This window comes from Chanodichthys erythropterus, chromosome 6, assembly GCF_024489055.1.
Source record: "Chanodichthys erythropterus isolate Z2021 chromosome 6, ASM2448905v1, whole genome shotgun sequence".
In the NCBI taxonomy this organism is placed as follows: Eukaryota; Metazoa; Chordata; class Actinopteri; order Cypriniformes; family Xenocyprididae; genus Chanodichthys; species Chanodichthys erythropterus.
In genome coordinates, this window is record NC_090226.1 from 12,898,795 (window position 1) to 12,926,337 (window position 27,543).

Below are 27,543 nucleotides of genomic sequence, written 5' to 3' on the forward strand. Positions count from 1 at the left end.
TTTAGTGTAATCGTTTTACTCGAGTTTTCGCAGTTTCCCCAATTACATACAGTCACGCGGCAGGTTTTTTAGCCACTCAGTCCAGCTGAGGGAGCGCGTTTTCGGCGGGAAAGTGACGTCGACGCATACGCATACCCTCTATTCTGGTGCAACTGTTCCTTAAAAAAATATTGCCAAAGCATTAAGCATGGTTTAACAATCATCCAACATTTTTAAGGTGAAACGGGTAGTTCGGTGAATAAGGGGATGGCGAATAGACGGCTATAGACCCTCTGTTGTGAAGAGGGTCTATTAGCACAGCTATCTATAAAATATTAGAATTCACACAACATAATGGGAGACATATCAGAATTCAAAAGAGGACAAATGGTTGGTGCGCGTCTTGCTGTTGCATCTGTGACCAGGACAGCTAGTCTTTGTGGTGTATCGAGAGACACGGTATCCAGGGTAATGTCGGCATACCTCCACGAAGGACGAACCACATCCAACAGGAGTAACTGCCGACGCAAGAGGAAGCTGTCTGAAAGACATGTCCGGATACTAACCCGGATTGTATCCAAGTCAGGGTCGGGCTGCTACAGCCAAACCTTTGGACACTTGTGCCAGTGCTAAACGTAGAGTTCAATCGTGCCAGCAAAGGGACTCTTGGACTGTGGAAAATGTAAAACATGAATTGTTCTCTACCTTCCCTGTCTTGCCCACACCCGTGGGAGTTACAGTATGGAGAAGCCCTAAAGAGGCTTAACACCTGGACTGTTGCTGCCCAGAGTGAAGCACGGGGGTGGATCAGTGATGGTTTGGGCTGCAATATCATGGCATTTCCTACTACCGAACCATTCTGAACATCCATGGGCACCCAATGGTTCAAACATTAGACCCTGAAGGTGGGGCCATGGATGATAATGCACCAATACACACACAAGACTGGTGATAGAATGGATTGATGAACATGAAAGTGAAGTCGAACACGTCCTTTGGCCTGCACAGACACCAGGTCTGAATATTATCTTTGCAGTGTTTTGGAGGAGTGAGTCAGGGAACGTTTCCCCCACCAGCAACACAGTGACCTGGCCACTGTTCTGGACTTGTATCTGTCATTTCCAAGACAATTTGATGCTGTATTGGCTTCAAAAGGAGGCCCTACACCATACTAATAAATTATTTTGGTCTAAAACCAGGTGTTTCAGTTTCATTGTCTAACCCCTGTATGTATGTATATGGTCAATGTAATTTTGCCAAGTAAGACATGTTGTCTGGAAGTCCTGGAAGAACATTCCTGTCTGAAAATTGTGTCTTAACCCTATTCCTACCCCTAAACCTAATCCTACCCATAACTTATCCCTAAAATCAGAGGGGAAAGATAGGTGAATAACATTGATGTAGAAGCACCTAACCCTGGATGCAAGCCTAAACTTGACAAACAGTAAACTTGTCCCTCAAATCTGATTGGTTGTTTGAAATGATGTTGAGATGTTGATCCAGGAACATGTTGTACTTGGTGAAAGTACATTCACCATATGGGTCTATATTATATATAGACCCATATGGTGAAATATATATATATATATATATATATATAAAATTTTATTTATTTCTTATTGTTGGCCGATCTCTGTCCAGGACATGCACAAAAACTCAGTAGCCCCTCACTGCAGAACACTCAAGATCCAGGGGCAGAGTCGGGTAGGCCAAGGGATATGTAAAGTGGGAGGAGTTGGATCCAGATCCAACCCCACCCCCTGGATTTTGTGTTCTGCAGTGAGGACCATCTCCAAAAACTTGCAATAATTTCCCAAAATGTTATTTGTGTGGAAATATGACAAAGTCTGTAAAACAGACGTTAATACAGGCAAGAGACCGGACATGCTAAAGAAGCAAGCTCACTGTTCACAATGCTCGAAATATTAGAAGGAAAAAAATAAATCTTGAATTGGAGTGGGGGTTAAATTAATATATCTCTGAAGACATATATTTTCAGAAACATCAGAAAATCTTCAGTGCATCCCTAAAATTAATCAATACAGACTGAAGGAGACACATGAAGAATATGTTTATTATGAATGACTGTCCAAATAGTGACAAATATACAATATGAAAAGTATACAAATATAAACAAAGTGAATACTGACAGTTCACATGGCTATCTGTCTTTGTTGCTGCGGAGGTCAGTGGTCAGGGGGTCATGCTGGATGGTCTGGTGGAGCATGAGGGCCAGTAGTCCTGCTCTGTTGGTCATGGCAGTCCTCACATTGCGTTCTTGTTCAAACAACTCATCCAGCTTGTACCACTGTTCAGAGGGGAAAAATACGAGTACATAAAAATAAATTAAGACTACAATTACAATCAGTTTTGAAGAACTTGACTGACCACTCTGACACGCTCTAGGTCCACCTCTGCCCGTCTGAGCTTCTCCCAGCAGTAATGCTTGTTGCACTTGCGTTTCGAGACCCTGCAGTAATCTCCAGTCGGCTCAAACACGTTACGCACTAGTGGACATCCACACACCTCATCTGCTGGGACCTGAGAACAGAAAAGCAGAAAAGAGATATATTGAACACAAATCAAGTTATGAAGTGATTTTATAAGATGTGGTTTAAATTTACATGAGATTTGACTGCACACTCACTTGCAGAAAGTTTTTATTGACTAACGTTTTGGCACAAAGCCTTTGTCAAGGTATGTATATAAGATGTGGTTTAGTCTGAGCAGAATTCTGGCAAGACCATCACTAAACTCTCACCTTTGGGTCTCTGGAATGTTCTGGACATAAAACTTGGAGTCTCTTGCAGTATGTTTTACTCTGAGGGTTGTACACATCACAGAAGAGTCTTGTTGCCCTAATGGAATAAAAATTAATTATATATAAAATAGAGAAATAAAAAGAGAGAAAACTAAGATATTCAGAGACATTGAAACAAAACTGCTGTACTGGATCATAATAATTTTAAATCTCTCTCTCTTACCCTTCTATTCTGGTTGGGAAAATGGAACCGAAAGAGGTCTGGCTTTCATACTGTTAAAATAATAAACAAAGCATTAGTATAACACAATTTAATTTTCAATGTTCAGTTTGATCATAAATCTACGGAAGAGGATTAGGACAAAGCAATAATAAAAAAAGATAAAACCATCTCGAGATTAAAGTTGTTAAATTTCGAGAAAAAAACTCGTTAAATTTCGAGAAAAAAAGTCGAAATAAAATGTTGAGAATAAACTCGTTAAATTTCTTGAAAGAGGTCGAAATAAAATGTTGAGAATAAACTCGTTAAATTTCTTGAAAGAGGTCGAGATAAAATGTTGAGAATAAAGTCATTAAATTACGAGAAAAAAGTTGTTAAATTACAAGAACAAATTCGTTACATTGAGAAAAATGTCGTTAAATTTCAAGAAAAAAGTCAAGATAAAATGTTGAGAATAAAGTTGTTAAGTTACGAGAAAAAATTCATTAAATTATGAGAAAAAAGTCGTTTAATTACGAGAACAAATTCGTTAAATTATGAGAAAAATGTCGCTAAATTTCGAGAAAAAAGTCGAGATAAAATGTTGAGAATAAAGTCATTAAATTTCGAGAAAAAAGTCATTAAAAATTATGAGAACAAATTCTCGTAATTTAATGACTTTATTCTCAACATTTTATCTCGACTTTTTTCTTGAAATTTAGCAATTTTTTTCTTGAAATTTAACAACTTTAATCTCGAGATGGTTTAATTTTTTTATTATTGCTTGGCCCTAATCCTCTTCCGTATAAATCAGTAACCAACAACTGGGCTCAAAAAAAAAAAAAAAAAAAACATATACTGACCTTGGCATAACACCTCTCCATATGCCTCAGTGCCACCTTGGGGTTGATGGGGTGACTGCAGGACACACAGAATATCTGAAGGTCCGTGTCCTCACTGTCCGTTTCATTCACCTGCAAGAAAGGACATTAGCTTACACTAATAAATATGACGAGATTTCTGAAACATACAAATTCCATCTCTAACCAGTCCTATTCTATAAATCTAAATGACATTAGCATGAGAAAGCATTACTGGAAACTCACATCCTCATCCTGTTGGACCACCTGCTGCTTGGCTTTGGCAATGATGCCCTCGAGTTCGTGGAAACGACGCTCCATCTCTGCGAGGCGCATCCGTGCAGCCTGCTGCTCCCTGCGGATGCGCTCCAGCTGTTTCTTGCCCTGTTCCTCAGCGACGCAGGGGCTCTGCTGCCACTGCTGGATTCGCTGCGGGAGGATCTCGTAGATCCGGCTGCAAAGATCAATCAATCAAGATGACTTTTTGAAAACACATTAAAGGGTTAGTTCACCCAAAAATGAAAATTCTGTCATTTATTACTTACCCTCATGCCGTTCCACACCCGGAAGACCTTCGAATCTTCGTAACACAAATTAAGATATTTTAGTTGAAATCCGATGGCTCAGTGAGGCCTGCATAGGGAGCAATGACATTTCCTCTCTCAAGATCCATAAATGTATTAAAAACATATTTAAATCAGTTCATGTGAGTACAGTGGTTCAATATTAATATTATAAAGTGACAAGAATATTTTTAGTGCGCCAAAAAAACAAAATAACTACTTATTTAGTGATGGCCGATTTCAAAACACTGCTTCAGGAAGCATCGGCGCATAAATGAATCAGCGTATCGAATCATGATTCCGATTGGTGTCAAACCACTGAAATCACGGGACTTTGGCACTCTGAACCACTGATTCGACACGCTGATTCATTTGTGCTCCGATGCTTCATGAAGCAGTGTTTTGAAATCGGCCATCACTATATAAGTCGTTATTTTGTTTTTTTTGGTGCACCAAAAATATTCTCGTCACTTTATAATATTAATATTGAACCACTGTGCTCACATGAACCGATTTAAAGATGTTTTTAGTACCTTTATGGATCTTGAGAGATGAAATGTCATTGCTCCCTATGCAGGCCTCAGGGAGCCATCAGATTTCAACTAAAATATCTTTGTGTTCTGAAGATTAATGAAAGTCTTACGGGTGTGGAACGGCATGAGGGTGAGTAATAAATGACAGAATTTTAATTTTTGGGTGAACTAACTGGTGTTGGTATAACATTACGTGATTATTCAATGCTTGTGGGCTGCACTTAAAGTCACCATAAAATCTAAATTTCTTGTTTTTATTATAAATCATTTTCAGTATTTATTATAAATTATTTATCTGATTTATCATTAATCAAAGTAACCTTCCATCCCTCTTGCAGTGACATCTCTTTTCCAATAATGCGTTTTTCCGTATGAAGTCGGGACAAGTTATCACTCACATGAGATCACAGCAAACGTTTCAAAATCCAATTAATTCCCGATGGACAAAATCAAGTCCCACCGTACATTTTTTCTTGTTCAAGAAGCCGTTTCACTAGGATAAACAACACAATCAGAAAGAAAAGACTATCATAACTTCTTTTTCATTCAAACTTTAATGAAATAACCTACTTGGTAGCCAGCTTCATGCCGCAGTCCTCGGAGCAGTATTTTGAGTTTGGACGTGCCGGCTCAATACAGTTCGGCCCCAGGCACTGTTGCATGTCTCCTCCATGTCTGCCGTCTCCCCTCTCACTGTGTCGCAAACGATCACGGTGCTTCTGTTTCTGCTTGTGGCGACGGGACTCTTTCTGTAAAAGAGGAGCACAATTAACAAAAACTATATATTAAATGCAATCCAAAAATCTATAATGCTTTAAGCACTCTATTCCTCACTGTACCTTTTTGTCAAATTTCTTGTCTCTCCTCTTAACGTGCTTGACTTTTATAGCTTTCTTTCGTGGGACAGGACTGTAAAGTGGGCCGTCTTCGTCATCATCACTACCCCATGACTAAAAAAAACAGAACAGACAGAAGGGTGACATTTATGTTTGAGTGCACAGACGTAAAGAATCATCCCTAACAAGCAAATACTCAAACATACTCATGTAAAAAAAAAATAAAAAAAAAATTATAACCTGTCAAGAGTTCAAATGAATGTATGGATGTATGTATATACTAAGTGGTTGTGGTTGAGATACAGCAATTAGTCGTTACCGCATTTCTGTCCTTATAGTGCTCGTATGGCTCCATATCGTTCTCGTCGTAATCATCTAAGTATCGTCTATCTCTGTGCATTATATTGTCCTTCCTCTCACGCAGAGAAAACTCCTCGTCCCGAACACGTAGCATTTTCTGCAAAAGAGAGAGAGAGTTAACATCAAAACAAAAACTACATCATAAACCATCTATATATAACGACACTCACCCGAGCACGGACGACACACTGCCTTAGACGACATTTCTGACGAATCTTGTTTGGGCCTCCAAATTTCTTCATGTCTTTACAGAAGTCACAATGACCACAGTCCTCAGTCCTAGTGCAGGGTTCACATTCACCACACATACGGGCAGATCGCTTCACCTGGAATGCAATTAGAGGAACATAATATTATATTGTACTATATTAGTGTTAATAAATGTAATAATTATAAATTATTCAGATAAATTCCTATATTATACATTCAGGTTTAATGACTTCACGAAAGTTTTAAAGGTATAGGCTGGGTGATTTGAAATGCTTATCAATCAGTCAATCTATCAATCTATATCTATCTATCTATCTATCTATCTGTTTTACAGTGACCTTGTTAAACAAGTTGCATGTAATTATTATAGTAATAACAGCAACAATTACATGCAACTAACCCTAAACCAAACCTTAATCATAACCCTATAGTAAGAACATGTTGTTAATTAATATTACTCATTACTAAATTGGATATATATACACTGTAGCAAGGGCACTTTAAAATAAAGTGTAATCGTTAGCACTTTATTTTACAGTCCTGTTCCCCATGTACATAATATGTACTTATTACAGTAATTACAATAACTGGGTACTAACCCTGAACCTACTACCAAACCTAACCTTAACCCCTGTGGTTACCTTACATTACTCAGTATTTTCTTAGGTAAGTACACTGAAAGTACACCAACTGTGTAACCTACATTCCATATAAAATTCTGCCCACCAATAATGCAATACAGAAAGTGCAGAGTGCATAACAAGCAAACTAAGATATAAGAACAAAACGAAGTAACACTAACTTTAGACCCACGACGCTTATCGATCTTGTACTCTGGAGTGCTGGATCGTTTTTCAATCCTTTCTGGCTCATTGTCTTTATCACGGTTCTTTTTCCGGTAACGTATTGAAAGAGACGGATCCATTTCTAAGAGATAAAAAATATATTAGAATCGTATTAGTATTATTTGTATTAGAATTAACTGATATTTGTAACACAACATATAATATGATAAAGTGCATGTTGAAATATTCAAAGTGAACAAGTCATTAATCACTGACTCTGACACTGTTGGCAGTACCACTCCCTGATAGCTTTGGCCATCTTCTCTGTCACATTTATACAGTGACCATGGAACCACTCATTGCAGTTGTCACAACCACTGTGTGAAAAAAAAAGGAAAAAAAAGATTTGATCCGAATTAATGTCTGTTTGGACACATACATATTCTTTGTGAAAGCATGTTTGGAGAGATTTGTCTTACATCATGAAGCAGTTTATGTCTGGTTTTCGACAAATGCAGTAGAGAGGAGCATTCTCTCCATCTACTACACTGTTGTCCATAGCTGGAGTCTGGTCCATATCAGACATCTCGCTGTCCTGTGAAGACAGAGACAATACAAATGAAAACTGGAAACTGTTTACAAATATATCAACTACAAGACACACTCAACCTCAAAAGATTATCGTGCTTCAATGACAAATGTTTACATGACATTCTACAGCCGAAATTAGAAATAATAAACACTCACAATAAAAAAAACATCAAGTTAGATATCCATTTAAAACAGAGTTTTACATCAGTGAGTAACAATACATATTACTATGATAGCACGTTTAATAGAGAGAAAATAAATTAACTAGCTAAGAAACTCTAGTGCTGGTTTACAATATAAGTAGGGAAATATATAAGTCGTTCTTTCATTTGCACCAATCGTTGTTAGAGAACTAATTTTGTATTATTTTGACTGCTCAAGCCGGAGCTAACATGCTAACAAATCATAATAGCAGACTTACCATGGCTGCTCCCCGCCTTCTAGAAGATGCGATCAAACCGAGCGAATGAGGATTAATTCAGATATAGTCTCACTGCATGAACACGTAAGTCTTCGGAATGCTCCGACCTTGATAACAAAAATTTCCCACAGAAAAATAGGAAATGGAGCAATAATACAAACCGAATTGTTACCGTGGGCAGTGGATAACAGCGTTGTTTCGATTCTGTTTGGGCAGAGAGGATTGATTGTCATAATAAAAGTCCTCACATGGGGCGAAAGCAATGCTCGTTTTCTAGGTCGTTTACAGCCTGACGAAGTACATTATATCACATGATGATTATTGAAATACTTTTTATGATTATTGAAAGACTTAATAATCAATGTTTTTTTATTTATTATTAATATTATAAACAACAGCAGTGATATTATTATTATTAACTGTTGTTGTTGTAATATTTGTTTTTGCTTTTTTTCTTATTGGTAGGGGGTGTGGTACATGTGGGTCCTATCAACACTATGAGCATGCTAACTAATGGATAATGATCAGTCAACAACGGCCCCTGCAGCGCAAGTAAGAGAAAATCATTCTGGCATCTGAGGGGCGATGAGATGAATGTGGTGTTAAAGGTTAGTGAATTTTCATAAACTTGAATGATCAAAAATAATAATACTGAAAAAAGTAGAAAAAGACAGGCTGCAACTTTATTATTATAATTTTTTATTATTATTTTAAATTTACAAAGGAACTATTTTAAATAGAGCATCACTGTTAGCCTGCGGTCGGCTATGTTTATACGATAAAAACATTTGGTCCTAAATAATCTTTGGTTAAATTTGAGTTCCAGGAGAGTGTTAAAATAATTTGTAATGTTGAATTCCGCGTGATAAGAATATTATACGCATAGAACACATTTGTTTTAATATCTATTGTATTTTGGTTATTTTAAAGTAGACTATTAATAACTTGAACTGCTTCTCTTTGTTTGTTTCAAGGTTTTGAATTCTGCTTGGAAAGAAATTTTGCTGGCATCTCTTTGACTCGAGGTAAGCAAACATTGGACTAATAGGTTGCTGAAATTTATTGCCCTCTTTACATCTAGGATGCCTCTTATCCCTGTCACACAACATGTTTGCCAAATGGATTGAGATTAATAATAGATTAATGACTCTGGCACTTTTTGCTCCATCAGTACTTTTTACGCTAGGCTTTGTATTTTTGCATATAGTCTATATAATATTTTGCATATACTTTGTGCATATCAACTCAAAAATGATTACATCCATCAGTAAAAAGTAGTCATATTAACAATTCAATCAAAACAATTATTAACATTATTAACTGTTAGTTGCATAATCATAATATGTCAAGTGAAGTGTAGCTTTCTCCATAGTATTTTACCGTTAGCATTTAATATATGCCACAGACTATAGCACATCTATTCTCTCTGCTTCCTGTGTTTGAATATTTAATGACATGGTTAGGGGTTCAAATGCTCTGGCATTTTCACTCTACATCTTTACACTTATTCTAGTTGTAGCAAATACTGTGAGAGAAGTTTGAAACGATGAACTGTGACCATGAGGATGAACACGGTGCCCGGTCACCAACTGGATCAAAATCCATGGATGACCTGCAAGTTCATTCAGTTCCAAGTATATCAACTTTTCAAAACTCTTTTAATACATCAGTATAGAGGAAAAGAGCAACCAATAATGTGCTTATTTCTTTTATAGAGTCGTCTGAAGAAAAAGACTTGGAATCTACCAGAACATGTCTAAAGGATAGTGAACTATCACCAACCGATGAACTCTCTGGGAAGGAAATCTCATGTCTTATTTCTCCTCTTAGCAAAATAAAACCAGTAGCATTTGGTAAATATCCTTCACACTACCTATCATTCTTTAAGCTAACATCCAAAGAACTTTATGATTGTCTCCTTATCATTAGATGTGCATATCAAAGAAGTCCCAGCAGATGTGAAAAAGCCATTTCAGGATGTTCTAAACGCTCCTGGCAGTGACAACAGTGATTCTTTTCCAGTCAGCGTTCAGCTACCCGCAAACCACCTCAAAAACTCACATATCACCGGTTATAAAGCAACACACCGTCATCGCAAAATGAGCCGCTCCTCCACCTCCACGTCGAAAAGCCTGAAAGCCCCTGCTGAAGGTAAGCAACACCTCAAATTACATTTGACTCAATGAAATGATGGATTCAATTTTTATGACATCTAATGCATTATAGATGCAACTGAAATCCTCGCTAGCAGGACTGATGACAGCTTTCCCTCTTCCTGTCATCTTTTATCATATGCATTTGGCTAAATTTATGAGAGAATGCATGTACACCAAAACTTTCTTGGAGTGGTGCTGATTATAAAGGCTCTTAAACTTATACAAAACAGGATTGCAGTTTTATGATAGACTACAGTGTCAGCAAAGCTGCTTTATTTGTGGTTACCACATCAATATTTTGTCTGTTACAGCCATTAAAGTAATATTCCAGGCTCAATACAAGTTAAGCTCGGTCGACAGCACTTGTGGCATAATCTTGTTGATTACCACAAAAATTAATTTAGACTCTTCCCTCTTTTTCTTTAAAAAAATAAAAATCTTGTTTACAGTGAGACCCTTTCAAAGGAAGTGAATGGGGCCTTTAGACATAAGCAATATGTGTGTAAACATGATGTTACTAACCTTTTCCGTGTAAAGTTATATTCGATTTGTAAATGTAACATGTAAAATGATTATGGCAAGCCATTTTCACTTTTATTCAATTCTTGATATCAGCAATTCACTTCTTGATATCAGGAATTACATTTCCATTAGTTAAAATGTAAATTTCTGATATCAAGAATTACATTTCAACTAGAAAAAACTATAATTCTTGATATCTGTAATTGTACTTTTACTAGTGAACTCACCATCATCACCAATCATAATTTTTGATATCAATTATTACATTGTTACTAGTAAAAATGCAAAGTTTTGATATCAGTTGAGACATCAGTTCTTGATATCAAAAATGTAATTGCTACTAGTAAATATGTTTATTTTTATGGCAAGCCGTTTTGACTTTTATTCATTCTCAGGATATGAATTCTTGATATCAACAATTCAGTTCTTGATATCAGGAATTACATTTCCACTAGTAAAAATGTTCATTCTTGATATCAACAATGATGTCATCACTCACAGAAATATGTATTCTTGATATCAACATTTGAATTTCCACTAGTAAAAACTAGAATTCTTGATATCTGTAATTGTATGTTCACTAGTGAAATGTCACCATAGGCTGCCATTCAAATTCAATTGTTCATATCAAGAATTGATTTCTTACTAGTTGAAATTCCAATTTCACATATCAGAAATACAATTCTTACTAGTAAAAATAATTATAAATAATTTAATAATGTAATTAAAAATAATAATTAAATAAAATAATTAAAAATAATTTTTGATATCAATAATTCAGTTTTCACTAGTTGAAATGTCAGTTCCTGATATCAACAATTGAATTGCTACTAGTAACAATGTTAATTTATGATATTAATAATTTGATTGTCACTAGTGACAATGTTAGTTTCCGATATCATGAATGTGATTGATACTAGTGAGAAAGCCATTTCAGATATCTGAAATTATATTGATATCAGAAATAAATTTTCAGATTTCATCAAAAATGAACATTTTTACTAGTAGCAATTCAATTGTTGATATCAAGAACTGACATTTCAACTAGTGACAATTGAATTCTTGATATCAAAAATTTGCATTTTACTAGTAGCAATGTAATTATTGATATCAAAAATTTAAATTTTTACTAGTAAGAATTATATTTCTTATATGTGAAATTGGAATTTCAACTAGTAAGAAATCAATTCTTGATATCAACAATTAAATTTGAATGGCAGCCTATGGTGACATTTACACTAGTAACAATGGCAATTTTTGATATCAGGAATTACATTTCCTCTAGTAACAATGTAATTCTTGATATCAAAAATTAGCATTTTAACTAGTGAAAATTGAATTGTTGATATCAAGAATTGCCATTGTTACTAGAGGAAATGTAATTCCTGATATCAAAAATTGCCATTGTTACTAGTGTAAATGTAATAAAAGTCAAAACGGTTTGCCATAAAAGGACTGTAAAAATGATGATTTAAACAACTTTACAGCTTTTAAAGTCGGTATGAAACGGAAGTTGCACAAAGCCTTTTCTTCCCTATTATGACGTATATCAGAGTGAAACAGCTTCTCAAACAAGAAAAATGGGTGGGGCTTGATTCTGTCCATCGGGAAGTGATTGGATGGTTGTGGTTTGCTATTGCTGTGATGTCATGTGAGTGACAGGTTGTCACATACTCGCTCCAGTAAACATATCAGAAGAGAAGAGAAGAGAAGAGAAGAGAAGAGAAGAGAAGAGAAGAGAAGAGAAGAGAAGAGAAGAGAAGAGGGGAAGTTATTTTCATTAAGATTGGCACATGAATGATGAATTATAATAAATACTGCAATTTTCCATAAAAAAACAAGAATTGTTCTTTTTGATTTTAATGGTGACTTTAGCAGAATTCCTGTAGACTTTCATAAGATTATAAGCTTTATGAAGTTATTCAACATAATTTCAAGAAGAGTATGCCATCTAATCTTTTAAAGGTGCCCTAGAATTAAAAATTGAATTTACCTCGGAATCTCAACATAACACCGACTGTTACGTAACAGTCAGGATCATTAATATGTATGACCCCAATATTTGCATATGCCAGCCCATGTTCCCAACATTATGAAAGGCATTAGACAAGGGCAGCCAGTAACGTCTGGATCTGTGCAGAGCTGAATCATCAGACTAGGTAAGCAAGTAAGGACAACAGCGAAAAATGGCAGATGGAGCAATAATAACTGACATGATCCATGATAGCATGATATTTTTAGTGATATTTGTAAATTGTCTTTCTAAATGTTTCGTTAGCATGTTGCTAATGTACTGTTAAATGTGGTTAAATTACCATCATTTATTACTGTATTCACGGAGACAAGACATTTTTAAACACTTGCAGTCTGTATAATTCATAAACACAACTTCATTCTTTATAAATCTCTCCAACAATGTAGCCATTAGCCGTTAGCCACGCACAGCCTCAAACTCGTTCAGAATCAAATATAAACACCCAAATAAATACTTTACTCACATGATCCGAAGCATGCATGCAGCATACATGACGGACATCTTGAAAAGATCCATTTGAGGGTTATATTAACTGTGTGAACTTTGTAAATGCACTGTATTATAGAGTCACAAGCTCGATGGGCAGGGAGCATGAGATTTAAAGGGCCAGCAGCCCCTGAATCGGTGCATAGTTAATGATGCCCCAAAATAGGCAGTTAAAAAAATGAATAAAAAAAAATCTATGGGGTATTTTGAGCTGAAACTTCACAGACACATTCAGGGGACACCTTAGACTTATATTACATCTTGTAAAAAAACGTTTGATGGCACCTTTAAGTATAAAAACAGCCTCTTACTCCTTCCCGTTGTCAGTTCTTTCGGCATCCCTCCTCCTCCGCTTCTCCTCCTTTATCTATTTTGCCTATGTAATGGGAGGGGATAAATTGGAGCTGGAGTAGAATATCCTCTCCGAGCCCCTCTATAGCAGACAGCAAGCTGTAACTTAAGATTATATGGGCACACAAACTCATGAATTATTATAAGGCCTCATTCACTTACATTGTAAATGCCTCACTGTAACCTCTTTTTAATAATAATAATAAAAAGATAAGAGTTTAAATAAATGTTTGTGGTAATCATGATTATTCCAGAAATGTTGTATTGAATACAGAATATAAATTTAATTTCACATATATATTACATTTTCTTCTCCTTTTTCTTGCACTTTTAGATCTGTGTGCAAGCTTTCTGTTAGCGTGTTTGTTCTGCAAGTTTTGGGATTGCTTGCTGGCCGTTGGTGACGGGTGTCAGTACTGCGTGACCTCAATCTGTACATCCTTCTGCTCTCACGTGTGTTGTTGCGACCCTTCCTCTCTGGAGAACTTCATAGATTTTTGCCCATGTTGCAGCTGCGCTGAGTGCATGGAGGCGTGCGGCTGCAGTTGTGCAGAAAACGCCTTTGACTGCTCCATTTGTGATCTCTGTCTACAGACGACTGAGTGTCTGGAGCTCGGCATGGAACTCTCTCAGCTTCTGTTTCACTAGCTGCACAGTCTCACTGTTATTAATGTACTGGTCATGACAATCTGATAAGGCTGGAATGGAATGTAGCGAATGTAATGTGCTGATTTTACAAGCATGTAATTCTGCCGGTTGATTGTGGCTGTGATACTGCACGGCTGCATTTGATACTGCATCAGAGGAAAAAATCATGTACTGTTCACATATCACCTGAAACAGAATATATAAAAAATAGTGAAAAGTTTTTGTCCAGCTCATTACAATTTGAGAGTAAATTTAATTGGTAAAAATAAATTGTCAAAGAAGATACACTGCAGAAAATGATTTTCTTCCTCTGTATTTTTGTCTTGTTTCCAGTACACATATCTAAACATTCTTAAATCAAGATACATTTACTTGAGAAGAAAAATGAATGAAAAATGACTTTATGCTTGAAACAAGAACAAAATATCTGCCAGTGAGATAAGAGAAATAATCTTGTTTTGCAGTTTATAACTTTTATTTGCTTAGAAAATAAACTTTTTTTTCTTCATATCTTTTTAATATGCATTATGTGTGTGTGTGTGTGTGTGTGTGTGTATGTATACGTGACCCTGGACCACAAAACCAGTCATAAGTCGCACGGGTATATTTGTAGCAACAGCCAACAATACATTGTATGGGTCAAAATTATCGATTTTTCTTTTATGCTAAAAATTATTAGGATATTAAGTAAAGATAATGTTCCATGAAGATATTTTGTAAATTTCCTAGCGTAAATATATCAAAAATGTATTTTTGTGAGTGGATATGCATTGCTAAGGACTTCATTTGGACAACGTTAAAGGCGATTTTCTCAATATTTTGATTTTTTTGCACCCTCAGATTGCAGATTTTCAAGTGGTTGTATCTCAGCCAAATATTGTTCTATCCTAACAAACCATAGACCAGTGGAAAGCTTATTCATTTCGAATGATGTTTAAATTTCAATTTTGTGACTGGTTTTGTGGTTCACACACACACACACACATTATATATATATATATTTTTTTTTTTTTGTGTGTGTGATGCAATGATTCATGGTATCATGGATTTGGCAAGACAATGTTAGATTGCATTATACTAAATGTATCTTATATTCTGTTCTAGAAAAAATAAATAAAACAGTTCTTCTCTTTTTTATGTTTTAAAGCTCTTTTGTGTGAAATGATTGTGAGTTAGTCAATGTATGCAAAAGACCAAGATTTGTTTACCCAAGCGATAACTTGCACATCAAATCTGGCTTATTAACTTAACATTGAGATTAAACTGGAGGTAAATGTGCAAATGATTAATATGCAGATTTTATTGAATAAACTGACAATTGAGTGCTATTGATGTATGATCTAGAGGAAAAATTACAAGAGAAACATTTGAAAAAAAGTCAAGCATATGAGATTTTTTTCCTTATCAGTTTATTTTAGCCAATTAAATGCCACCAAACACAGGAAAATTTCAATTAAAATAAATTCTCTCAATTATAAATTATGCCTATGTGCTCTGAAACAAAAATCTGTTTATAATATAAAAAAGAACAACACCTTCCCTTTAATTGAGTACAGATGTAATGATGTAATGAAAGATGGCAATGACAGCAGCAGCTGAATAACTGGCAATTCAGTTGAGTAGAAATATGACACACACCACTGCATATTTCTAAGGACTGTACTGTAAGCACATGAGACAAACATTTTTATTGCTTTGTGACTTCACGTAATTTAATAATTTCAAACTTACACCTATTCTGTGCCTTTGGCACAGGAAAAACTGATAGGGAAATTGCATAATCTATCACAACATTCAAGTTCTGAAATATATTTTACAAGTCTATGCTTTTAGCTTTAAATCATATAGTTTTATATATTATATACATTCATTTGAATTGCTTTTAAACAATTGGAGACTCATTTGTATTCATTTCTCTATATTTACAATCAAAACAAATGACTTTTGTTCTTTGAAGCTAAAGGCACAGTCTGATCAGAGATGAAAGTTCATTTGGCTTTGACCGGCAGTACGCTCAATGTAATGTTTCCCAGCACATCTACAGAACATTTACATTCGCAGGTAAGTGTGTATTTAGCTGCATCTAATAAAATGCTGATTTAGATCTATTGCTTAAAAAAGCACTTTAGGCAGAGGTAGCTTGTGAAATTTTACACCTGAAAAGCTGTTTGTGCATGATGTTTACGTGGCTTGTTTCCTTATACACATCCCAAAATCTGTAACACTTTGCACATAATTCATTAACATTAGTTAACACGTTAGGTATCAAGAACGAACAATGAACAACAATTTTTACAACATCTATTAATTTAGGTTAAATTTTAAATTATAAATATACCGCTGTACATTTAAGTCAAGTTTGTTCAGAAAACATTATTAATTTATACAGCGTAAAATGTAAAATGTATTATTTTACAGAAATTAAGAAATGAAGTTTTATTATAACTAGAAATTGTTTGATATTGTTTTTCATGATACCTGATGTATTAAGTAATGCCAATTAATTTTTTGACAATATGAATTTTACTTAGTAACACTTTAGAATAAGGTCCAATTAGTTAATGCAATAACTAATGCAATTACTGTATTTATTAATCTATGTTAAAATTAATAAAAAATATTTTTAGTTCATGCTAGCTCAGGTCCATCAAATAATATATTAACAGATACAAATTTTGACTTTAATAATGTATTGGTAAATGTTGTAATTAACATTAACTAAGATTATAAATGAAGTAGCTTTAGAAGCAGTTTTCATAGTTCATTTTAACTCATGAATTAACTTACGTTATCAAATGGAACCTTATTGTAAAGTGTTACCAAATGAGTTTTACCTTATTCTTAAGTGTTACAAAAAAAAAAAAAAAAAAAAATCACGAGCACCAGCACCGTCACACATTTGTTTAGCAATGTAACAATGAAAAATGTCAGATTAACTAAGCTTAAAAGGAAGTGTTGTAAACAAACAAATAAAATGTAGAAATTTCAAACCAGTTAGTAGTAAATATGCAAGTACTTGGCTGCTGAAAGTAAAGCCAGCAAAGTGTTAAAAAATAGACTTTTCTGATATACGCAGTAAATATTGCTTGAACATTTTCATCATAATATAAATAATGAATTCTTGCAATTAAACAACTCTGAAACATCCCTTTGGTACGGTAAGTGACTATAAAGTGACTACTCACTCCACACTCCAAAAACATATATATATGTGCACTTGCATGCTCTGAATGCAGAGTCTAATAACACATCTAACACTTTAATAAATGTCACATGATTTACCCTACGGAAGGCTAAAGGAAGGCTTAGAAAGGCTAAAACGTCCTACATTTTAGCTACAAAAAGGCTAAACATTTTGGGTGCGTTTCAGATTTGGGATAAACATTTGGGAGTGTTGCAATCACTGACTGCCTGTGAATACTGTAATACTACAGTTAATTTTTTTAACTAACTGCCTTGAATCAAAGACCACCACCAGAGAGCTTTTTTTTTTAAAGGGATAGTCCACCAAAAATGATAAATACATCAATTTCTGCAGAACACAAAAGAAGACATTTTGAAGGAAGTTAACAAATTGACCCCTGATATCAACACAGACTAGAGCTGCATGATTCTGGATAAATTGATTTTTGTTTAAAATAAAAACAGACAACTAAACAAAATAACATGGAATTTACTAGAGGTTCTGAAAAATAAAAAAAATGGTTAATTTTTTTTTTAAAAAAAAGAGGGGTTGAATGAATGATTCAATGACTTGCTCAAAAAGACTTCAATTGTTTCATTACTGGATGAATCAGTGTTTTTGAAAGAGTCTTTTGAATGAATGATTCAATTACTAATATTTTTTAACAGTTACTTGTTGCCACCTACTGGTGTATTGATGTAATTGATCCAATATTTATTTGGTTTGATCCAATAGTTCGATCACTTCTGTGGACATCAGTGTTTATATCCATACTATAAACTTAAATGTGATCATTTGAATGATACTGTGTGGATTAAAAAAAACTATACTATATTCATATCTATACATGACATATCTATACATGACAAGTGGCTCAGTGGCAGCAACAACGCAGATCTGAATGTTCCACTGTGATCGTACTTTTCAAAGGTTTAATAGACGTAGTCGAATTGATGTCATTTAGGAATAAGATCGTTTGGGTGTTTGAATCTTTTTACGTGTACTTCATAATTATTGTGCAACTCTAACTGAGACATTTCTCAAAATATCTTTTTTCATGTTCTAGAGAAAAAAAAAAACAGTCACACAGGACTAAATGACAGAATTTTTGAGTGAACTGTCCCTTTAAATACATTCCATGGCATCCCACATTAGGAAAAGCACAGAAACATACATATAGTGGTCAGTTCGGTCACAAGTCATCCTCCATGTTCACACTACTCTCGTTGCTGGTCTTGGAGGCTCCGGGGGACATCGGGGAAAAGAGCACATCTGAAGACCTGACGGTGGGCATCGTGCAGCCGTCATCCATAAGAATGTCACTGAGACCCACTTCAGAGTAAAGATCAGAGGCCGTATGTTCGTCCAGCTCCGCAAAGCTAAACGTATCCAGATCGAGAGGGCCGCTTACTGCCGCAGCAGCAGGGGAGCCGGAGGGAGGTATTGTGAGGAAGGGAGAGGGGGAAGTCTGTGCCATGGCAGCACCCATGTTAAGGTGACTCTGAGGTTGGCATTCCCCAGGGCCGGACTGCATGGACTGGTTTGCCTGTAGTATCTGTTGCTGAAGGAAGGAAGCGTCTGTGCCCAGGCCTGGAGACACAGCGGAGTTGAGGCCATGGTGACGAGCTTGCATCTCTAATTCCTGTGTGCAACAAACAGCAGGGGGTGTTGGAGTCCATCTTTTCACAGGTTTTAACAGATCAATAAATAACTGGAGCAAGTTAAGTGTTAAATGGGAATTTTACAGACAGGAAAGCTAACGTTTCATATACCTGTATGCGGAGCAGCAGGGCCTGATTGGATTGTTCCAGTTTCTTCTGCCTCATCTCAATCTCTTTGGCCCTCTGTTGCTCTTTCTGAAGTTTTCTTATATAATCAACAGAAGCCTTCAAAATGGTTCCCTTGTTCCAACGCATCTCCCTGCCATTTCAACCAGACAGGAGGCAAATATTATGCATGTATGCTAGTCTAAAATAAAACTTCTATGCATGTACATAGCAGTGGTTCACTTACTGACAATTTAAAAGAGAACTAAATCAAGAAGGGTCTGATCACAGGATTTAAAACTTGAGTTTTGGTATTTATAATTGTTTTCAAAACTAATTTCAAGCCTAAGCCTTTAGATCAAAAGGTTTTTAATATAATGACAAAAGTGTCCGAAACATTTCAAATTATTAGTATTACATGTTTTTTGTGTGCTTTCTTTAAAAAATAAGTGCTGCAAAGCTTAAAGTTCCAAGGAAAGAAACTTACGGATCACTGGATTTGGGTATCAGAGCCCCTAATTCCTTTATTCTGTCATTTATGTTGAATCTTCTCCGCCTTTCAACTACACAAAGCAAAACACAGATTGGGGCTGAGTCATTTAATGACACAGTAAACAAACATTATACTACTGAAGCATGTGTCTTTCGAACTCACTGAGATTGTGATTATCTTTCTTCTGCCTCTCCTTCATGAGGGCTCTAGCATCTGTGTCTGAAAATAAACAGCTATTATGACTACCAAACAATAGTGTAGATACATACAACAAACAGTTGAAACCAATGGAATACATAGGAAAATCTGAGTAAAACATTACCAGAATATTCCCTTTTGATGTTGGGCAGATCTGCTGGACAGGAATTGCTGACGGTGATGGTGGGGGTCGTCATCCCAGGACTGCTGTAGACATCCAGAAGGTTGCCTGGTAGCTAAGAACACAACAGAGAAGAGACACTGAACCAAAACATTGAACTGTAGTAGGAAATGTATTGTAGTAATATTGTGTTTACATCAGCCTAAAACACATTAAAATCAAATTTTGCTTTACCATCAAGTATATTATTGTTTAAGAACATGAATATAAATAAACTCTACAAAAAAACTGACGTGCAATAATTAACTGAGGGAAAATATTGCCATTTTATCATTCATAGTAAATGTAGTGCTAGAATTTACTGTGACTATGTTATTACATCCAAATTAAATTACAGAACTGTTCATATTATTCACAAACAGATGCAAAAAACAACTTGCACACAAATGAATTATTATCAACATTAATTATTAATTACAATAAATTTGTATAATGTATTTCGCAATTTAATTCTGATATAAATTTCCCTTATATTATAATGAAATATATATAAGAAATTATAATAAAAATATATTTTTCATTTCAAAATGGATTTCTTTAAGAATAAAGGCTAACAAATTCAAGAATAAGATGTTACCTTTCTTTTTCTTTCATGCTCCTGCAATAAAACTAAAATCCTCATTTTACGTCTATTCACTTTTTACTCTTTCCTCCAGAAAAAATAAAAAAAATAAATAAATAAAGGTAAATCCTTTGCCAGTTGTTTCCAGAGTTCTCTCTATCCTGTGCCATGGTCTGTACAATCCGTTCACAGTCCTTTTTGTGCCCTCCCTGACAATTCCTGCCTGGCAGGTGTTAGTAAAGTGTCAGAAGTGAATGTTTATGTCGATTGCTGAGGTGCATCCCCATTTATCGCCTCCCCCATAAGTGCAGTGGTTAGCACTCACTCTTAAGAGGGGTGGAGACATTTACATTCAGGAAATGATCTCTCCGTAAGCTTTCAGAATGGCTTGTGGTGGTTTACCACAAATATAGCTGGGGTTCAAAGAGGCTTTTATTCAGAACATTGCCGTAATGTTATGGATGTGTTCATCAATAATGAAGATCATCACTCAGCTTACCGTGTTCGGGAGTTGTAGGCCAGAATCTATCAGTGACATGATGTCATCATTGAAGCTGGACTCAAGGCTGATGATGTCGTCGATTACATCATCCATCTGAGGGGATGCAATCAAGGCTTAGAATGAGTATAAAAAGTACTGTATATCTAATCGCTTTACACAACAAAGTGGGTCATAAACAAGTATGTATTTAGGGAACCAATAAACTGTATTCTTAACAAGAATTGTCAAGAGTGTGTTTTATGGGTGATCTAAAGCAGAAGTGCTGTATGGTGTGAAAGAGGGGTGCAGATATAATTAAGCTGCTGGTGTGGTATTTTGCAGTACAATGTGACAAAACTAGTGAGAGGGCAAGCTGAACAGAGAAAGATAAGCATGTTCACTTACTGGCACATGTCAAGACAGTGGCACAGTAAAAATGTATTTACAATGTATTTGAATGCGTCCTTGTTACAGTGTAATTATCTTATATGCAAGTACTGAGTAATATGTATTTACAACATGTACATACTATAGAGTTAAGATTAGGGTTTGCTTTAGGGCTAGTAAAATGTAATTGTGCATAATTACTGTTTTGGAACAAGGTCCCATTTGTTAAATTTAAAGGGTTAGTTCACCCAAAAATGAAAATTCTGTCATTTATTATTCACCCTCATGCCGTTCCACACCAGTAAGACCTTCGTTAATCTTCGGAACACAAATTAAGATATTTTAGTCGAGATCTGATGGCTCAGTGAGGCCTTCATAAGGAGCAAAGACACTTCCTCTCTCAAGATCCATTAATGTACTAAAAACATATTTAGATCGGTTCATGTGAGTACAGTGGTTCAATATTAATATTATAAAGCGACGAGAATATTTTTGATGCACCAAAAAAAACAAAATAACGACTTATTTAGTGATGGCCGATTTCAAAACAATGCTTCAGGAAGATTCGGAGCACAAATGAATCAGAGTGTCAAATCTGCTGTTCGAAGCGCCAAAGTCACGTGATTTCAGCAGTTTGACGGTTTGACACTCGATCCGAATCATGATTCGATACACTGATTCATTTATGCTCCGATGCTTCCTGAAGCAGTGTTTTGAAAACGGCCATCACTATATAAGTCGTTATTTTGTTTTTTTTGGTGCACCATTCTCGTTGCTTTATAATATTAATATTTAACCACTGTACTCGCATGAACCGATCTAAATATGTTTTTAGTACCTTTATGGATCTTGAGAGAGGAAATGTCATTGCTCCCTATGGAGGCCTAACGGAGCCATCGGATTTCAACTAAAATATCTTAATTTGTCTTCCGAGGACAAACAAAGGTCTTACGGGTGTGGAACGGCATGAGGGTGAGTAATAAATGACAGAATTCTCATTTTTGGGTGAACTAACCCTTTAATTAACTACATTAACTGACAATGTAAAATACTTCTGAAACATTTATTAATCTTAGTTAATGTCAGTTTCATCATTTACTATAATATTATTAACCAAAACTTGTATCTGTTAATACTATTTAATGGAGCTGAAATGAATTAACAATGAACAGTATTTTTAACAAATATCAAAAGGTTAGTTCACCCCAAAGTGTCATTAATTACTCACCCTCATGTTGTTTCAACCCATAAGCCTTTCATTTATCTTCGGAACACAAATGAAGATCTTTTTGATGAAATCTGAGAAATTTCTGCCCCTCCATTGCCTTTGCAACGACCACTTTGACACTTCAAAAAGTTCATAAAGAGATCAGAAAACTAAATTTTCTAAAGAGACTTGATCGCTTTTTATGATGAATAGATTTAATTTAGGCTTTTACTCAGATGTAAGCATTGATCAACGAACATAAGCAGAAGCTCAACCAAACCTGAATAACGTACAAGAACAAACCTCTTTTGGAAACTCAAATGTGCTGCGCAACACACGAGAATGAACCTCATTGGTTACGCAGCACGTTTGGAAGAGGTTTGTTCTTGTGCGTTATTAAAGCGGAACTCAAAGATTTGCGAAGCTCCTCCTACAGTTTCCTTCAGTGATTCACACTGTCGTAAATACTCCAAGCGCAGCTCTGGACTTCAACGACTACAACGCTCACCAGCGCAGTAGTTTTGAAAATACAGACAGTACAAGAAATCTCGATGGAGGTGGGTAATTTTTGAAATTGTCTTATAAAGTCATAATATATACATTGTTTTTGAATTACCGTAAAGCATTTGTCACTCTCGCGTGAACGTGAACATAAGGCGAGATTGTTTCGGGTCGGTGCAGCTCAACTTGTAAGTGCTGTTTTCTGGCGTAGACATGCCAGAGGGGGTTAGTGCTCACCTCAAACACACCACTCTAAGTCAATTAACCATTGTAAGGACTTAGAAAACTATTTATGAAGGTAAAAAAAGTTACTTAGTTCTGCTTGAAGGTTCAGTTGAGCTTCTGCTTATGTTTGCTGAACAATGCTTACAGGCTTAAAGCCTAAATTAAATCTATTCATCAAGATTACCGATCTCTTTATGAACTTTTTAAAGTGTCAAAGTGGTTGTTGCGTAGCTGTCTATAGAGGGACAGACATCTCTCAGATTTCATCAAAAATATCTTAATTTATGTTCCGAAGATGAATGAAAGTCTGACGAGTTTGGAATGACATGTGGGTGACTAATAAATGACAGAATTTTCATTTTGGGGTGAACCCTTTAAATAATATGACCTTGCTGTAAAGCATTACCTCCGTTTTATATGCCGTTGAAAACACAATTCATATTTTCAGCATAAAATCAATAGAAAAGGAGTGTTTATTAAAAAGTTCTTAAGCAAAAACAGGGGAATGAAAATAAAATTTTGATCAAAAGCCTTCTTTAGTATAAATCAGTAACCATAAAACCTCGGCAGGTGGGCAGGTTTGTAGGTTTGCAGACAGCGGTAAAAATGTGGAAAATGCATAATAAAATTAAACTACGCAACATTTAATTGTGCATTTTAAGACAGTAAAACAGGCTTAGCATCTTCTACATTTGAATGAGATGATCAGTATATTAACATTGCATATGTCATTGTATATTTAGATATAAATAAGTATATTTGTATATGTTTAGATGTGCTTTACCTCTTCTTTGTTGGAGCCCAGGTTAAGATGTGCCATTGGGCTATTGGGAGCACTGCTTGCAGAAGGGACCCTCTCTGGAGCAGAGCTTGACTGCGGAACGGGGGATACACCAAGAGTTTGTGTGGCAACTTTATTGCCTAACGTGGTGGACAGGTACTGCTTCACTTGCTGCCTCTGAGCCTGCTGGATGTGGTATTTAGTTGGGTTTTCAAGATGAGTTTGCACCTACAGCAAAGTAAAAACACTGGATCAGCGGTCATGTAAAGACGTGAGTGACATTTCATGCTCTACGTTGCGTTGCTGTCCATGACTTAGTAAAAAATTGACACATTTAAATAAAAAAAGGGAACACACTTATGTTGAGTCAACATTTTATTTATGTGACATCAAACACATCAAACCATTTTTAGTGGAGCTGTCTACACTTCTACACTGCAGAATGCCTTATTTTTTTTAAACTGTCTGTAATATTTTTATATTATATATATATACATTATATATATACATTATATATATATATATATATATATATATATATATATATTATATATATATATACATTATATATATATATATATATATATATATATATATATACATTATATATATACACATATATATATATATATATATATATATATACATTATATATATATATATATATATATATATATATATATATATATATATATATATATATATATATATATAATATAAAAATATTACTTTTTTTGGGTCAAGCTTTAAACTATCAGCTAATTGTGTCATGGTTACTAGACATGTAGACAGCAGTTAGGATGCTACTTGAGTATGCAGTAATAGTAGTAGAAAGAAATAAAGTAGTTTTTCAAATGATAGATTTCTAAGGCTCGTAAGAAGATCCGACCCACCTTCAGAACCTCCACCGGTACTTGAGCTGGAGGAGGGCGTGCAGCCATGGGTGGCATGGTGACGGAGATGGCAGGAGTGGAATCTGTTGGGCGGAGCTGAGCGACAGATGCCTGCTGCTGTGCCTCTCTCCTCTCCTGCTCCTGCGCCTGCTCCCGCATCAGCTGTTGCCGTAGCAACACTCGGGATGACATGGCTATGCTGGTTCCACAGGTCAAGTATGAGAAGAATTAACAAGCTGCAATGGTGAAAGCATCAAGAAAGTTGGTAATAATTCTACAGGATCAGCAGTATAAAAGGAAATAACTGGGATGATCACTTCTCTTTTTGAACAATGGAGACTTGAGGAACAGGGAATTTTAACTGGTCTGAGTCATCACACTCAAATAGTTTTTTAAATAATAAAAAAAAATGTAATACTCTACCAAAGCACAATAGGCAAACAAATTATATATGCATAAAATTGAAATATTATGAATACAGTATTGTTAAAGGCTGTTACACTAACCATTTAACTAACATAAAATGTACACGACAGAGACAATTGAAATATATTCTAATTTTTGGTGTGTGACCAAACTACTGCTTAAAATTGAATATGAATCTGTAAAATCTCATATGATTGAAATGTGCAGCTCTATCTTGGGGAAGTACAGAATTTACCAGTTGACAGCTAACCAAAATACTATTTTTTAGCATTCGTCTTTAAGGCTATGTCCGTCTAAATACTAACAAAACATCAGGCACAAACACTAATCTGAATGTATTCCTGTAGCTATAAACGGACAAAAACACTTTCAATAATGATTGTGCAGTTAGCTCTACTGTGAGTTATGTAATAGTTTGCTATTGGTCGGAATTAGCCGAAGTTGAACACGTTCGTTAACATAAACCGTATTAACTTGTGTATTAGTTATTTACACCAGTAAGCAAATGTAACTGCATATGACTATCCCTAAAGCGAAATTAATAAAAAAGGGGTTGTTGTTTTTGCACCATCCAGCTGTTAGTGCTAGGCTAACTAGCTAGCTAGTTGACATGTCATCCAACGTCAAACTGGCACGTTGCCTGTATTTAACTTCATCAATTTCCATTCACACATAATTACTTGAGATTAACACGGTTTATACGTACGTGTGAAATCATCAAGAGGTGAAAAAGTTAGCCGACTTACCTTGTTGGCGTTAGCAGAAGTAAAGCGAGTTTGCTGGAAGAATCGCCATTACTCGCATGAGGATTTCCTTGTTTTGGACAGATTGAGACCCATCTCTCCCCATCACACTCAACCATGTTATTGTTTGTTACTGTTGTTAACTAAAACTAAACCAATTATAGTTGTCGTTAATTAAAATAACGCTGAAATAAAATACAATATATTATTTCATAAAAACTTAACTTACAAGATTAGAAAATTGAAAAAAAAAAATATATATATATATATTTTAGGATGACCTACTAAAATCATTAAAACTAAATTTGAAATAAGATAAATTAACACTAAAAATACAAAAAACAACTTATAAAAATGACAAAAAATACTAAAAATAAAAATTGAAAATATAAAAAAGTTTATTCAAAATATTAAAAGCTATATATATATATATATATTTAAATATATAAATTTCACAAGAACACAGGCATGTACACATGTACATCTAAGTTTTAAAAAAGTTTTTATACATCTGTTTTACAGCACCAGTCAAAAGTTAACAGACTCACTTTAGCATTATTCTAAAACTGTGGAAAATAGTAATAAAGTCAAAATTATGAAATGACCATGTTAAATGTTGTGGCTAAAAATGTTAACATAAAAACATTTATGCATGTCTACAAAGTAACCATGCTTTCACTTAATTATAGGCTGCTCTTCCTTCACAATCTGGTTTGACAAGTACTTATAAAAGTGAAAAAAACGGTTACCAGGACTTTTGAGTTTGGGTTCCTTGCTGCTGTCAACTTTAGCCTTCTTAGTTGGGGACACCTGACACTTGATATTCAACAATGTTTTTTTTTTATCTGCCTGCATTGACACCATTGTATGTGAACTGAACTGAGCTGGACGATGACATCACTGTTTTCTCCAGTGTTGAGATTTTATATAATATATATATATATATATATATATATATATATATATATATATATATATATATATATATATATATATATATATATATTTATATAGCTCTGGAAAAAATTAAGAGACCACTCCAAGTTCAGAAATCAATGTTAAGTGGTCTATTATTTTTTTACAGAGCTATATATAGTGTGTGTGTGTATGTGTATGTGTATGTGTGTGTGTGTGTGTATGTGTATATATATGTGTATATATATGTGTATATATATATATATATATATATATATATATATATATATATATATATATATAT

The 27,543-nt window shown here is 34.9% G+C and overlaps 3 protein-coding genes across 3 annotated transcripts; 1 reads left to right on the forward strand and 2 right to left on the reverse strand.

The window, feature by feature from the left end:
* Nucleotides 1-2,046: 2,046 nt before the first annotated feature.
* cxxc1b (CXXC finger protein 1b) lies at nucleotides 2,047-8,295 on the reverse strand. The gene is made up of 14 exons (XM_067387278.1): nucleotides 8,099-8,295; nucleotides 7,566-7,681; nucleotides 7,363-7,463; nucleotides 7,104-7,228; nucleotides 6,262-6,417; nucleotides 6,051-6,188; nucleotides 5,735-5,845; nucleotides 5,466-5,644; nucleotides 4,046-4,253; nucleotides 3,803-3,913; nucleotides 2,964-3,013; nucleotides 2,741-2,837; nucleotides 2,368-2,520; nucleotides 2,047-2,287 (listed from the first exon to the last, which is right to left on the reverse strand). Exons 1-14 carry the CDS (start codon nucleotides 8,099-8,101, stop codon nucleotides 2,141-2,143), a joined length of 1,695 nt encoding a protein of 564 aa, XP_067243379.1. The 5' UTR covers nucleotides 8,102-8,295; the 3' UTR covers nucleotides 2,047-2,140.
* Nucleotides 8,296-9,644: 1,349 nt separating this feature from the next.
* On the forward strand, nucleotides 9,645-14,296 carry si:dkey-245f22.3 (uncharacterized protein LOC492819 homolog). Its single transcript, XM_067387601.1, has 3 exons — nucleotides 9,645-9,754; nucleotides 10,026-10,249; nucleotides 13,983-14,296. The coding sequence occupies exons 1-3, from the start codon at nucleotides 9,645-9,647 to the stop codon at nucleotides 14,294-14,296; spliced, it is 648 nt and encodes a 215-aa protein (XP_067243702.1).
* Nucleotides 14,297-15,645: 1,349 nt separating this feature from the next.
* tfe3b (transcription factor binding to IGHM enhancer 3b) lies at nucleotides 15,646-26,425 on the reverse strand. Its single transcript, XM_067388104.1, has 9 exons — nucleotides 26,328-26,425; nucleotides 25,156-25,391; nucleotides 24,266-24,490; nucleotides 21,180-21,275; nucleotides 20,062-20,173; nucleotides 19,902-19,958; nucleotides 19,734-19,809; nucleotides 19,253-19,400; nucleotides 15,646-19,122 (listed from the first exon to the last, which is right to left on the reverse strand). The coding sequence occupies exons 2-9, from the start codon at nucleotides 25,345-25,347 to the stop codon at nucleotides 18,673-18,675; spliced, it is 1,356 nt and encodes a 451-aa protein (XP_067244205.1). The 5' UTR covers nucleotides 25,348-25,391; nucleotides 26,328-26,425; the 3' UTR covers nucleotides 15,646-18,672.
* Between the last annotated feature and the right edge of the window lie 1,118 nt (nucleotides 26,426-27,543).